Source organism: Psammomys obesus, unplaced genomic scaffold (genome assembly GCF_907164565.1).
Source record: "Psammomys obesus unplaced genomic scaffold, mPsaObe1.curated_primary_1811, whole genome shotgun sequence".
NCBI lineage: Eukaryota > Metazoa > Chordata > Mammalia > Rodentia > Muridae > Psammomys > Psammomys obesus.
In genome coordinates, this window is record NW_026596034.1 from 22,006,585 (window position 1) to 22,021,249 (window position 14,665).

At 52.5% G+C, this 14,665-nt stretch overlaps 1 protein-coding gene across 4 annotated transcripts in view; it reads left to right on the top strand.

Moving 5' to 3' along the window:
* Ripor1 (RHO family interacting cell polarization regulator 1) overlaps positions 1-13,829 on the top strand; it is a 17,305-nt gene extending 3,476 nt beyond the window's left edge. Inside the window, exons 1-22 of one of the 4 annotated variants that reach the window (XM_055621528.1) lie at positions 4,058-5,244; positions 6,100-6,226; positions 6,342-6,494; positions 6,640-6,718; positions 7,059-7,082; positions 7,179-7,232; positions 7,362-7,514; positions 7,604-7,667; positions 7,753-7,796; positions 7,876-8,001; positions 8,494-8,642; positions 8,717-8,846; positions 8,932-10,359; positions 10,469-10,596; positions 11,426-11,558; positions 11,815-11,950; positions 12,070-12,231; positions 12,461-12,619; positions 12,738-12,934; positions 13,018-13,101; positions 13,187-13,277; positions 13,418-13,829. In XM_055621528.1, the coding sequence (XP_055477503.1) occupies positions 5,226-5,244; positions 6,100-6,226; positions 6,342-6,494; positions 6,640-6,718; positions 7,059-7,082; positions 7,179-7,232; positions 7,362-7,514; positions 7,604-7,667; positions 7,753-7,796; positions 7,876-8,001; positions 8,494-8,642; positions 8,717-8,846; positions 8,932-10,359; positions 10,469-10,596; positions 11,426-11,558; positions 11,815-11,950; positions 12,070-12,231; positions 12,461-12,619; positions 12,738-12,934; positions 13,018-13,101; positions 13,187-13,277; positions 13,418-13,515 (3,738 nt within the window). In that variant the 5' untranslated portion in view covers positions 4,058-5,225 and the 3' untranslated portion in view covers positions 13,516-13,829. Of the gene's footprint in view, positions 1-4,057; positions 5,245-6,099; positions 6,227-6,341; positions 6,495-6,639; positions 6,719-7,058; positions 7,083-7,178; positions 7,233-7,361; positions 7,515-7,603; positions 7,668-7,752; positions 7,797-7,875; positions 8,002-8,493; positions 8,643-8,716; positions 8,847-8,931; positions 10,360-10,468; positions 10,597-11,425; positions 11,559-11,814; positions 11,951-12,069; positions 12,232-12,460; positions 12,620-12,737; positions 12,935-13,017; positions 13,102-13,186; positions 13,278-13,417 lie in introns of those variants that run through there. The other 3 variants (XM_055621530.1, XM_055621529.1, XM_055621531.1) reach the window with 3 other exon arrangements.
* Positions 13,830-14,665: the final 836 nt, after the last annotated feature.

Here is a 14,665-nt window from a genome sequence, read left to right on the forward strand (position 1 = left end):
TTTCTTTCTTTCTTTCTTTCTTTCTTTCTTTCTTTCTTTCTTTCTTTTTTCAGACAGGGTTTCTCTGTGTAGCCTTGGCTGTCCTGGACTCAGTTTGTAGACTAGGTTGGCCTTGAACTAACAGAGATCCGCCTGCCTCTGCCTCCCTGAGTGCTGGGATCACAGGCCTGGGCCATCATACCCGGCTTGGTGGTGACTGGAATTTTCAAAAAACTGTTGTTAGTGAATAAAGAATGGTTGGCTGAGGGGAGACAGGGAGCCTACTCGGAGGCTGCTGTAGATTCTAGGGTAGAGTTGTCAATAGCTTGGACCTGATGTGAAGGCACAGATTCTAGAGAGACATACTGTGTGTGTGTATGTGTGTGTATACATGTGTGTGCATGCATGCCTGTGTGTGTGTGTGTGGTGTGAATGTATGTGCATTAAACTAGGACCTTAAATCCAGCTGACCAAGCACTTTCCCACTGAGCTGTACCCGCAGACTTTAATTTTTGTTTTTTTAAATTTTGTGATAGACTCTTTGTAAGTTAGCCAGGCTGGCCTTGAACTCACTTTGTAGTTCAGGAAGGCCTGAACTTTTGATCCTCTGCCTCAGTCTCCCAGGGAGATGGGATTATAAGCTTGTACCACCAGCACAGGATCAGAGACATCTAAAAGGTAGATCAGGCAAGAGTGGGTGATTGAGTGGAGCTGGCGTGTAACTCAGGGCAGCACCAAGGATGACTCCCAGTTTCTGTTTTGAACAACTGGACTGTCATGGAAAGGTTAAGACTGGAAACGTGGTCAGGTCAGTCCAGTGACCTCAGCCTCAGTTCAGCTCCCTTTACAGCCCACTGCACAATGTCAGTTAGTTTGTGGGGAGACATCTGGGAGGCAGTTGGATAAGCAGGCCCGATACTTACAAGAGTGGTTTGGCTGAGGATAGATAAGGATGCTCACAGAGAGGTACATAGCCCAAGGGTTGATGTGATGAAGTCTATGTGGGGTTAGAGAGAAACAGGTTCTCTGTGGCAACAGAAAATGTGTGGCTAGAGAGGTAGGTGGAAAATAGAAGTATGTTGCTTCTTGAAATTTAAGGGAAGGAAGAGCTTAACGAAGAGGAAGAGGAAGGGAGCCACGAAGTTGAATACTGAGATCAAGCAGGATAAAGACTCGACATTAGATATTGAGTTGATTCAGCAACAGAGAGGTCATTGTTGACCATGTCAAGACAGGAGGGGTGGGTGCAAAAAGCCAGCCAGCAAGGGAAGAGGAGTAGGTGGGTGTGGCAAGGAAATGGAAGTAGAGCATTTTTCCAGAAACTTGACTCAGAAGGAACAGAGCAGTGGGGTAGCTAGAGTGAGACACAGGACATACAGGGAGGTAATTTCTTTTCTATTGTTATAATTTCATATGTATATGTATATATATATGTAGTATGTGTGTGTGTGTTGCTAGGGATTGAATCCAAAGCTTTGACCATACTAAGCATAAACTTCACCACTGAGCTACATTCTAGACTCCCTGTAGTTACTGTATACTTAAATCCAACTATATAATGAAATTAATGTGTGCAGGAAGTAGTTGGGCACTGTGGCATTTACCTAAAGTCCAAGCTTCTCAGAAGCAAGATTGCTTGAGCCTAAGAATTTTGAGGTTAGCTTGGGGAATAGAGCTATGACCCCATCACTCCTAAACACACACACACATGGGGGGGGGGTCTGTCTTAAGTGTTCATCGTGATACATTTAGTTTAGTTTTGTTTTATGATTTATTTATTACATACACAGTGTTCTACCTGCATGAATGCCTGCACACCAGAAGAGGGCACCAGATCTCATTACAGATGGTTATGACCCACCATTGAACTCTGGAAAGCAGCCCACAGTAGCACTCTTAACCTCTGAGCTACCTCTCCAGCCCCTTGATACATTTTGTAATGGAACATACCTATATATGATCAGGAAGTAGAACATTGCCAACACTTCAGAAGGCCCCTTTCACCTACTTGCAGTTACAGCCTAAGATAACTACAGTCTTACTTAGAGTAAGACACACGCACATGCACATGGATGCACCACGACCAAAAGCAACTTGGGGAGGAAAGGGTTTATTTCATACTTCCAGGTAACAGTTCATCACTAAGGGAAGTCAGAGCAGGAACTCAAGCAGGGCAGAAACCTGGAGGCAGGAACTGAAACCTAAGCCACGGAAGGATGCTGCTCACTGGCTTGTTTCCCATGGCTTGCTCAGTTTTCTTTCTTATACACCCCAGGACCACTTGCCCAGGAGTAACACCCCCCAGTTGGGTTGGGCTCTCCCACATCTATTCTTAATCCAGAAAATACAGAGCCTTTGTTAAAGGCAAGCAGTACCTGCCTTTAATCCCAGCACCTGGGAGGCAAAGGCAGGCAAATCCCTATGAGTTTAAGGTTAGACTGGTCCATGTAGCAAATTTCAGGCCAGCCAAGCAAAAGCTACATAGCTAGATTCTGTCCCCCCCCCCCCCCACACAAATGCTGCTTGCCTACAGCTCAATCTAATGGAGATGTTTTCTCAGTTAAGATGCCCTCTTCCCAGATATGTCTAGGCTTATATCACATTGACAAAAACCAACCAGGACAGTTACTAATCTGACTTTTGCCACCATAACTTGATTTTGTGTGCTTTTTGTATCAAGGGAATCATGCATCTCCTTACTTGTGTATTGTGTTTGTCACTCGTTGATATACCATAAGATTCACTCACATTACTGCATGCATCTGTTTATTTTTCATTATTTTTATCACAGAGTGATTCTGTTATCATTGATGGGCATTTGGATAGTTTTAAGGCTTGTTTTCACTTTTAATGTGAGAGTGACTTGAATTTACTGGTGAGTTGAAGTTCAGTCTGAGACAGCCATCTTCTCTGCGAAGGGAGAAAATGACCAGAGCCATACAGGATAATTTCCCAAGTAGGAAGTAAGAACCACCTGTGCCTGAGGATTGCACTGTGATTTCAGCCAGGCTGCTGTGCCGAGACCCAGGCTGAAGGTGGACAGCCGCAAAGACAGTGAGCTGGTTTTCCAGGGTTGGTTTCTGCCAGGGAAGACAGAAGTGCAGAGTACTGAGGATGCTAACAGCAGGCAAGAGTTGGAAGGGTGGCTGTGGATGCAGGCTGGGAAGAGGGTGTGCAGAGAAGGCAGGGGAAGGAAGGTGGGAGGGAGCTGGAAGAGAGAGCAAGCAGAGGCAGACTGTGATCCGTGTGTACAGTGGTGTCTGAAATTCCGAGCTGCATCTCCAGTGACTGGCACATGCTTGTCATTCAGGGGGTAGCTGAATAAATGAGTGTGGGCTCAGGGAGGGGACCAGCAGTCTCAGGTAACAAGCAGAATCAGTAATGGTGATGGAGAGAAACTGACGATTATGGACAGTGGGGCTGTGATTAAGGAAAAGGGTATTCCAGAGCGGATGATAAGGCTAGGGTGTTAGGTAGGGGAGCTGAAAGATCCATAAAGACTTGTATTAGGTGGGCAATCTACAGGAACACACAATACATGCTGCATGTGGACAAGGGATATTCAAGTAAGAGACGCTGGGATCAAGAAAGCCAGTACCAAGGGAATTCAGAACTTGAGGAGAGAGCCAAGGGTAGAAGGATAACTCTCCCAGTTCTAGCATCCATTATAAGGGAGGCCCTGGCTGGCAGTAGGATCCGATCCTTTGCCTTGGTCCAAGAGAAAGGAGAGACACAGACGGAGCCTTTGTGGGTGTAAAGGTGATGTAGGGAGCCTTGAGATTCTCTGCACCCAGATCTCTTCTGTGACTTGGAGAGACATTTAATATGTGGTTCATCTAGCCCCTCACCCTTTCACCTCCTCTTCTCAGCTTCTTCAGAGTCCTCATTATCCAGTGTCATCCAAAGACACAATCCCTGCATTCAGCCCCCAAACTTGCTACTTTCCCCTTCACACAATACAACCCAGCCTATGTTGAATCTTTTCTCAGCAGCCACTTTTGAACACCATGTATTTATTTATTTGTTTGTTTGTTTATTTATTTATTTATTTATTTATATGTATATGAGTGTCATATCTGCATGTACACCTGTGTACCAGAAGAAGAGGGCATCAGACCAAACTATAGATGGTTGTGAGCCACCATGTGGTTGCTGGGAATTGAACTCAGAACCTTTGGAAGCGCAGACAGTGCTCTTAACCTCTGAGCTATTCTCCAGCCCCCTACTATGCACTCTTAACCACTGAGCCATCTCTCCAGCCCCCAACATCTTTCTTTTAATTTATTATGTGAATTGGTGTTTTGCCTGCATATATGTCTGTGTGTGTCTGCCTGTGTGAGGGTGTCAGATCCCCTGGACCTGGAATTTCAGACTGTTATGAGCTGCCATGTAGGTTCTGGGAATTGAACCTGGATCCTCTAGAAGCCAGTGCTTTTAACCACTGAGCCATCCCTCCATCCTTTTGCACACCTATCTTCTTTCCTTCCTTCCTTCCTTCCTTCTTTCCTTCCTTCCTTCCTTCCTTCCTTCCTTCCTTCCTTCCTTCCTTCCTTCCTTCCTTCCCTCTCTCTCTCTCTCTCTTTTGTTTCAAGACAGGGTTTCTCTGTGTGGCCTTGTCTGCCCTGGAACTCACTCTGTAGACCAGGCCAAGGCTGGCCTCGAACATAAAGATCTGCTTGCCTGTCTTCCAAGTGCTGGGATTTGTTTTTGTTTTTCGAGCAGGGTTTCTCTGTATAGCCATGGCTGTCCTCAAACTCAGCTATCGGCCTGCCTCTGATTTAGAGTGCTGGGATTAAGAGGCGTGTGCCACCGCGCCGGGCCCCAGTGCTGGGGATTAAAGGCATGCGCCACCACCACCCCGCCCTTGCACACCTTTCTATTAATGAACCCATAGTCTCTTCATTCTGCCCTTCCATATTGATTCTGGTTTTCAACTCCCTTCATAGGCGCCCCTGACTCCAAGCGCTGTGTCAGCCCACTCAGAAGGAAAGCTCTTAGTCACCCCTCACAGAGGTTAAGCAGACCGAGGTCGGGCGCCCCCCTAGTCCGGGAGACCAGTCCCGCCCCATCCCGGCGGGCTGAGTCAGGAGGCAGGAACTGGGCGGGCGGGCGGCTCCGAGAGCAGCCGAAACCCGGGCCAGAGCCACCGGCAGTAAGCTTGGAGCCCAGCGGGGCTGGTACCAAAAAGCCCCGGGCCAGCGGGACACTGTGGGTGAGCGCGGGTCGGGGGCCGTCCGGAATCTACTATGAACTCCAAAAAGAAAGGTATGACTCGGCTTGTAGCCGCGAAGGCTCCAGAGATGGCCACAAGGGATGCAGACGGGATTCTGGGGGCCTAGGGTGTGTGTTTCGTTAGGAGTAGATTGGGGTGGGGGTTCGGCCGTGGACTCCTTCCCTCCAAGGGCAGTGGAAGCGTGCGTCCGTGACTCAGTTTCCAAGTCGGGTCTATAGCAAAGTGGAGGAGGCGGGGCACTTCTCTCGGCACTGCCCCCCACTCTGGGAATCCCCGGGCGTCCAGCCGGGAGAACGCTGGCGTCGAGGCGCCAGCAGGTCGGTATGAGTTGGGGGGGCACTGTTTAAATGGGCGGTGGGTTACGGGAGCCAAACCTGTACCGGCCGGGTCTGTCTCTCAGCTCTACTGAGATCCGAACCCGTGCCCCGCCTCATGACCTCCCACGGCCTCCCGGGGTGGTGGTACCGAGTTCTTGGTCCGCTGTGGGGGGGCGGTCAGGGGACGGGCTGGGGATGCCGCCCCGCCCTCGGGTAAACAGGCGCTTCCGCACATTCTTTGCGCGCCCCGCCCCTTTCCTGCTCCTTCCCAGCTGGAGGAGGGTCCCCGCGAGACCCCCCCCCTTCCTGCCCCGCGACAGGCGGAGCCCGCACCTCCGCAGGAAGTAGGGGCCGAGCGGAGGCCACGCTGAGTCCGAGGCCGAGTCTCCTGCCACTGCCCTGTCATTAGCGCGGGGGCCAATGAGGCTGAGACTGCCAAGGCTGGAACCCACTGGGGCAGCTGTACCTGGCGACCAGGGAGGGCCTGCTCCTGCCCTGGGACCCGGCCACGGGAAGGGTGCTTCTTCAGGCACCCGATTGGTGCTGGACACATACCCCCGCCACCCCCAGGGAGCCCCGCGCGGACTCATTCCATGATGTCCCTGTCGGTGCGGCCGCAGCGCCGCCTGCTCAGCGCCCGGGTCAGTAGGAGCCAGTCCTTCGCAGGCGCCCTCGGCAGCCACGAGCGCGGGCCCAGGTACGCGGCAAGGGGTGTGATGGGGTTGAGAGAGTTAGATGGGTTGGGATTGCGTGTGTAGTGAGGGTTTAGGGGATTCTTGCTGACCCTTTTCTGAAGGCAATCTCTTCTTCAGGAGTTTCACCGTCTTCAGCCCACCAGGGCCTCCTCGGAAGCCCCTAGTGCTCTCCCGAGTGTCCAGGATGTTTTCCGTGGCTCACCCAGCCCCCAAGGTGCCACAGCCAGAGAGGCTGGACTTGGTGTATGCTGCCCTTAAGCGGGGACTGACGTAAGCAAAACACCCTCCTTATGCAGTGTGTCCAGGATTCCACCTAAGTTCCTCGCTGCAAGTTTGAATCTAATACAGCCTTGCAGCCTTTTCTTACCACCAGCACCCTGGATAAGTTGACTGTTGTCATTTGCCTCTCGTGCAGGGCCTATTTGGAAGTGCATCAGCAGGAGCAGGAGAAGCTCCAGCGGCAGATAAAGGAGTCCAAGAGGAATTCCCGCCTAGTGAGTAATAATAGGGGATGTCCTGGATCAGTGTCTCTACAGTGTAGGGACTGGGCAATGCAGCCTGGCATGGTAGTGGGCTCTGTTTTGAGGGAGTTGGTGGGGGTTTCTATCCTAACTTCTTTGAAGCGTACTTTCTGCTTTAGAAAAGTTTCTGGTGGGAGAGTTCAGGCCTCACTGGCGACAGCAAGAGATTGTATTGCAGTGGCACAGCAGAGGGCCAGGGCCTGGGAAACATTTCTGTTGACTCCTAAAGAATAGCTGCATCGGCAGGCAGTCAGTTACCTTCCTGGGGTACTCCTCATGCTTTCTAAGAATCCCTTCTTCACTCTCTCTGTAGGGCTTCCTGTATGACTTGGACAAGGTAAGTGTATGTATATGGAACAGCGTGGGAAGGGAGTTGGCTTGTAGGGAAAGGAGTCCTGGGACTTAGGCTCTTTCTGACTCAACTCTCCCTTAGCAAGTCAAGTCCATTGAACGTTTCCTTCGACGGCTGGAGTTCCATGCCAGTAAGGTACTTGTGCGGCGTGCATGTAGAATGGGGTGTGGGTTTGGCTGTCACACAGAAAGGGGAAGGTCCGCTGTAAGCAGCCCCAGCGGTGAGTCTGTCCCCTCCTGCTACCCCTCACTGTCACCTTCCCAGATTGATGAGCTGTATGAAGCATACTGTGTCCAGCGGCGTCTCCGGGATGGTGCCTACAACATGGTTCGTGCCTATAGCACAGGGTCCCCAGGGAGTCGAGAGGCCCGAGACAGTCTGGCTGAGGCCACTCGAGGGCATCGGGAGTACACAGAGGTGAGAGATGAGGACCGCTGTGGCAGGGTATAAGGAGTGGGCTGGTGAGGGAAACTCAGTTCCCTCACATTCTTACCCCTTCTTCCCAGAGCATGTGTCTTCTGGAGAACGAGCTGGAGGCACAGCTGGGCGAGTTTCATCTCCGGATGAAAGGTACTGAGTTGTAGAGGCAGGAGAGAGGCAGCAGTGGGTGTGCTTAAGGCCCTCAGCATGGCTCATCTTCTCCTTTTGTGCCCAGGGCTGGCTGGCTTCGCCAGGCTGTGTGTGGGCGATCAATATGAGGTATGAGGCTGTACATGAGAAAGTTGGGAATGGAAGGGTTACAGTCCCAAGAGCTGCTTCATCCTGCCTGTTTTCCCAGATCTGCATGAAATATGGCCGACAGCGCTGGAAACTGCGAGGCCGAATAGAGAGTAGTGGAAAGCAGGTGTGGGACAGTGAAGAGACTGTCTTTCTTCCTCTACTCACAGAATTCCTGTCTATCAAGGTGATTTCTCTGACCAGATCCATTAACACAGCTCATTCCTGGGAACCCTATTATCCTGTGAATTTCTTGTGACCATTTCTCCTGTGACTCTCATCCTGTGGTCCCTCTTAGCTCTACGGCCCTGTAAATGAAACTCACGATCTCTATGACCCCCATAGCCCTCTTTATGTGGGCCTTGAAAACAGTCTTTGTAACTCCTGTACCTCATGACATCGGTACTGAGACCTTCTCTCACGGGTATTTGATTTCTTGAACTCCCATGAGGCTGTGAACTTACAACTGCAGTGAGCACACCAACTTGGACTTCTGTGATGCTCATGCTCCCAGATGGCCTCCATGGCCCTATGGTCCCTAGAACTCTCATCCTCGAGTAACTCGAATGGCCTCATGATCCTGCTGCTATCTTCTAACCTCTCTTCAAATTCAGATTTCTGAGTGCCCTGAAGCCCCTACACTCGTGTGACCCCCGCCCCCATGCACTCTTGGTTACAGGTGACGGAACTGAAGGGCTTGGCTAACCACGTAGTTGTAGGCAGTGTCTCCTGTGAGACCAAGGACCTATTTGCTGCCCTGCCTCAGGTCGTGGCTGTGGACATCAATGACCTTGGCACCATCAAGCTCAGCCTAGAAGTCATATGGAGGTTGGTAGGAATGAAGGGTTTTGGGCAGGGCAAAGGAAGGTTGTAGCCTGGCTAACATCCTTTTCCCTTCACAGTCCATTTGACAAGGATGACCAGCCCTCAGCTGCTTCTACAGTGAACAAAGCTTCCACTGTCACCAAGCGGTTTTCCACATATAGCCAGAGCCCACCAGATACACCCTCACTTCGGGAGCAGGCCTTCTATGTGAGTGAAAGTCCAGGCCCCGTGTCTTACTAGCTCCCCAAGTAGTTTTTGGTGTGACCTTTAATTGTACTCCTCTCTCTCGTAGAACATGTTACGGCGGCAGGAGGAGCTAGAAAATGGGACAGCATGGTCCCTGTCTTCCGAATCTTCAGATGATTCATCCAGCCCACAGCTCTCAGGCACTGCTCGCCACTCAGCAACTCCCAAGCCTCTGGTGCAACAGCCTGAGCCCCTGCCCATCCGAGTTGCCTTCCGAAGGCCAGAGACCCTCAGCTCTGGCTCCGTGGATGAAGAGCCAGCTGTGGCCCCAGCCCTGGTCAATGGTCACACCCCTTACAGCCGGACTCTCAGCCACATCAGTGAGGCCAGTGTGGATGCTGCCTTGACTGAGTCTGTGGAAGCTGTAGCCTCAGAAAACCTCACCCCAGGACCTAGACCACTTGCATATCCTGATGCCACCCATGTGGAGCATTTCAGTGGTGTTTCTCCTGTCGTAGACACTGGCCATTCTGCCACAAGACCCACCCTCAGTACAGCTGGCCCTGCCCCCACCTTAACAGCCCCTGCCCCATCTGCACAGAAAGACCTAGTTCACAAAGCCACAGACTCTGGCTCTTCTGAGTTGCCAAGCCTCACACGCACTACTACAGACCCTACCTGTAGGGCGGGAAGCCCTCTCAACAGTGTTGCAAGCCTAACGACCACTACTGTAGGTTCTGCCCACAAACCCACACCCTCCACCCTCTCGTCTACAGGCTCTGTCCCCAATGCTACAGGCCCAGTCCAGGCTACCACAAGCTCTCCTCACACTACCCCAACCCCCACCCGTACCACTGTAAGCCTCACCCACACTACGGCAAGCCCCACACATAGCACTCCAAGCCCCATGCACACTACCGCAAGCCCTACCCATACCACTGTAAGTACTACCTGCACTACTCCAAGCCCTGCCGATGTTAAACCAAGCCCCAGTCAAAGTACCACTAGCCCTACCCCAAAACCCAGGATGTCAACTCCTACCACTACAAGTCATACCACCAGTGCTGTGGGCCCAGTCCAGACCACTACAAGCCCCATTTCTACAACTGAAAGCGCTTCCCTTTCTATAGACCTTGCTATAATTTCCAGCTCCTCTGCAGACCCCACAGTCCCAGGAACTGAACCTCTATCCTGTAATCTCCCAGCCTCCACTCCCTACACTAAAACAGACCCCACAGCATCCCGCATCTCTTCTGGTTCGAAGCCCCTCACAAGTCCTGTCCCAGGTTCCCCAGAACAAATCCTTAAGAGCCCAAGTTCTTCCTCACCCATAGCCCCTGCACCCCAACATTCAGAACTTAGCCTGACCACAGCTGCTCAAGCTCCAGTCACTGAAGCAACTAGAGAAGCTGGGGACAGAAGGCTTGAAGAGGCTCTGGGGACCCTAATGGCTGCCCTGGATGACTATCGTGGCCAGTTCCCTGAGCTGCAGGGCCTGGAGCAGGAGGTGACTCGGCTGGAGAGTCTACTCATGGTAAGGAGGCTGGGCTGGGCTGGGCTGGGCTGGGCTGGGCTGGGCTGGGGCAGCACAGGGACAGTTGCCAGCCAGTGGCAAGTAGCTCTGACCCCCGTTACACTCCCAGCAGAGACAAGGCCTGACTCGAAGCCGGGCCTCCAGTCTGAGCATCACTGTGGAGCATGCCCTGGAGAGCTTCAGCTTCCTCAATGATGATGAAGATGAAGATAAAGACAATGATGATCCTGGGGACAGGTGAGGGGACCAGGCAAGGCGAGCCTGGGAACGTAGTGGGGCAGGGAGAGATGAAGGGGAAGAGGTAAAGCAATGTAAATCAGAGGAGGAGCAGGTGGGTTGGGAGAAAGGCAAGATGGGAACTGGTGAGGTGGGGCCAGGTAGAATATGTGAGGATGGGCTTGTGGCAGTACAGCTGTGTCTTTTCCTTGTATATTTCATGCACCTTTGATGTCCATGTTACTAATACCTCCATCTATCCCAGTGTTTCTGGCCACCCTGCTCGTCTCAGCAATGTCTGCCTCCCCTGCAAGTCCCCATCAGCTTGTGAGCTTCCTGCCTCTCTTCTTTCCCTTGACCTCACCTTGGACCTGCCCTGTGAAGGAACTCTCTCAGTGCCTCTCCATGTACCCTGTGTCTCCCATCACCAGCCCCTTCCATCTCGACCCCGACTCTCCCGGAGGCCCAGCTCTAATTCCTCAAGTAGACTTCACCGATTCAGATTTGAGAGCCGTACCCGGTCCCTCCTCCTCCCTTTACGACTTCCTAGGTTCCAGTCCCAAACCCAGTGTCCCTTGCAGTCCACATTTTATAGACCATCCCGCCTGCGATCCTACTGGCGCCCATCAGGGCCCAGCAGCCCCTTTGGTGCTAGCAGGGGTAGCAAAAGGTAGACTGACTCATTGCTGGTTGCAGCCTCACCCTCCTGCGAGTCCTCTGTGAACTTACCTATTGTCTGTGTCTGTACATTGTTCTTCCATTCTGGGTGGGAGGAGTTTAATAAAAATAAACTCTGGTGACCAGAAGGTGGTGTGTGCTCTTGGGGTGGTTGATTGCATTTTTTTCTCAGGCCCACAAGCAGCCCAGAGGTTGTGACAGAGGACAGACTAGATTCATCAAATGCCCAGTCTCTAAGCACAGGGTGTCCAGCCCTGGATGCCACTTTGGTCCAGCACCTGTACCACTGCAGCCGCCTCCTGCTGGTGAGGGGAAAATACCGACCCCCTTTCCTCTGCCCCTCAACCTCAAGAAGCCGTGCATTCCAATCCTGGCCCTCTAAACCTATCAGTTCCGCATTCCAGTGCCCCAGGTTCCTGGCATTTGGTGCCTACTGAATGTAATACCTCCTGTACTCCTACTTCTGCCTCCCAATGCATGCTGGGACGTGTACTCCCCTAATCGCATCCTTCCCAACCCTTACCAAGAGGTCTAAATTACTTGGTAACCCCTATCCTCTAGAAACTGGGCACATTCGGGCCCCTGCGCTGCCAGGAGGCATGGGCTCTGGAGCGGCTGCTGAGGGAGGCACGCGTGCTCGAGGTAGTGTGTGAGCGCAGCAAGCTGTGGGGGGATTCTGCCACATCTGCCCAGGAAGGTAAGGCCTCACGGGCTTGGGCTTCGGTGTCCACCTAGAGTTCGTGCCTAACCTATTCCTGTCTGCATGCCTCCTGTCTGACTGGCCCTGTTGCTGATGGTTTTCCTCACCCCTCACAGTGGTGCAGTTCTCCGCCTCTCGGCCTGGCTTCTTGACCTTTTGGGACCAGTGTACAGAGGGACTCAGCCCTTTCATCTGTCCTGTGGAGCAGGTGCTCCTCACTTTCTGCAGCCAGTTTGGTGCCCGTCTTTCCCTGCGCCAGCCAGGCTTAGCCAAGGCTGGTGAGTGGGCTGCCTAACTGCCCCTTCCTCCCTTTCTCGGTTCCCTTAGGGAAGTCCTCTTCTGCCCATACTGACTGACAAGTTGAGCATTGAAGAAAACTAGTAAAGGCTTGCCCTCAGAGGAGAGTATGGACAAGGAGTCCCTGGGCATGAGCTAGAAAGGGTGCATTCTCTTCCCCTTAGAGGCCTGGGTCTCTCCCAACTCAGGCTGTGGTACCATCTTCTGCAGTGTGTGTGAAGTTCCTGGAAGACGCCCTGGGGCAGAAGCTGCCCAGGAGGCCCCAACCGGGCCCTGGGGAGCAGTTCACCATCTTCCAGTTCTGGAGTTACGTAGAAGCCTTGGATAGCCCCTCCATGGATGCCTACGTGACAGAGACTGCAGAGGAGGGTGAGGCAGTGGTCCTAGCCACAGAATGCTGGCCCTGTGGGTGGTTCTGAGGGTATGAATGATGAGATCATGAGAACAAAGCATGCCACTCCCCACCCCCCAACGCCATTTCTTTTAGTGTTGCTGGTACAGAATCTGAACTCCGATGACCAGGCTGTTGTGCTGAAAGCTCTGAGGTTGGCACCAGAGGGACGCCTTCGAAGGGATGGGCTTCGGGCTCTTAGCTCCCTGCTGGTCCATGGCAACAACAAAGTCATGGCTGCCGTCAGCACTCAGCTTCGGAGCCTGTCACTTGGTCCCATCTTCCGGGAAAGGGTGAGTTTTGCAGGATTCTCTTGTAGGTAAGGTTAAGGTTGAGGGCTCCCAGGGTCTAAGTCTAACATCTCCCCCTTGTCCAGGCTCTTTTGTGCTTCCTGAACCAGCTTGAGGATGAGGATGTGCAGACCCGAGTGGCTGGATGTCTGGCTTTGGGCTGTATCAAGGTGATTCCCTGCCAACATACCTAACACTTGCACTCCAGGACTATTCTTACCTGTTACACTGAACATGTATTTTGTTCCCTGATAGGCTCCTGAGGGCATTGAGCCCCTGGTGTACTTGTGCCAAACAGACACAGAAGCTGTGAGGGAAGCTGCCCGACAGAGCCTACAGCAGTGTGGTGAGGCTGGGAAGTGGGAGATATGAATTAAGGGGACTTGGGGATACCTTGGCTGTTGGGAGTAGGATGAGGTAATGCCAGGGAGGGGAAGGCCTGGAAGATGCCAGGGCCACTGTTGACCTTCTCTTTGCTCGTTATAGGGGAAGAAGGACAGTCCGCTCATCGACGGCTAGAGGAGTCTCTGGATGCTCTGCCCCGCATCTTTGGGCCCAGTAGCATGGCCAGCACAGCATTCTGAACTCTCCAATCATCGGTTCCCAGTGCTCCTTCCTCCGTTTTCAGGGCTCACCAGGCACTGCCGGGAGGGTGAGGGCTGGTTCCAGTCACCTCCCCATAAGCTCCTATCAATGAAAATCTAATATATTCTTCTGTTACCCCTGGGGTTGGTAGAGAGACTGAAATGAAATGCCTCCCAGCCTTGGTTCTGCATATCCTTCGCCACAGATAGTGTCAGGGGCCTGGCCATCTTGCTCTGCCTCTCCACATCCCTTGGTTTTTGTATTTTATTTACAGAGTTTTACAGAAAATAAAAGGCAAAATGTGTTTCCTACATGGCTCGGTGCACAGCCAAACCTCTCCTCTGACACCTTCCTAGCACTGTTGTGCCCACAGGCCAGCTGTGACAACATCATGTGCGTTTGGCCTGGAAATCCTGGTGGAAGAAAGCCCAGAGTTCAAGGGCTGGGCTTGGAGAAGAGGCACAGAAGGGAAGGGAGTATTGCTGAACAGGCTGAGCCTGCAGCTGAGCCTGGGAACTACAGCCCCTCTGTGGATCTAAACTGTTCAGCTGGCCTAGAGAAGGCCCCAATTGCTTAATTCTAGTCCTGTTGTGGCTGGAGGGCAAAGAGAGTGAGCAAGAAAAGCCAGCATGGAATACCTGAGCTGTTGCCACCAGGGGGCAGCAGAACCACGTCAGTCTGACCAGGCAGTTTTCTACAGTGATGCTCAAGGAGCAACTTTAGGTTGTGGGAAGAAGGGGAAGATCCTTGCTGAGGGGAGGGGCTTGAGCCTGGGAGATGGGAGACCCGGATGGCTGCCCTGTGAACCAAGACAGCAAGGTCCTTCCCTCCCTGAGGCACCTCCTTCCCTGTAATAACAAACCTGTGAACTCCTTGGCCCCACACAACCAGCAGACCTGTACTGAGGAAATAGGACTCCCAAGAGACGGCTTCCCTGCCTCCAGCACAGTAGTTTGATTAGGAGAGCTTTGGGAGGAATTTGAGGCTGGGTTTGGACTTTAGGATGGCAGGACTTTGCTAGAGGTTATGAGGGAGTTCCACTCCCATGGCTAGAGAAATGGACTCTCCATTCTCTTACCAGAATTTCTATTATCCAAATACTATCCAAAAACTTCCAGGAGGCCTCCCCAGCTTGGGTCCACTCTGGTG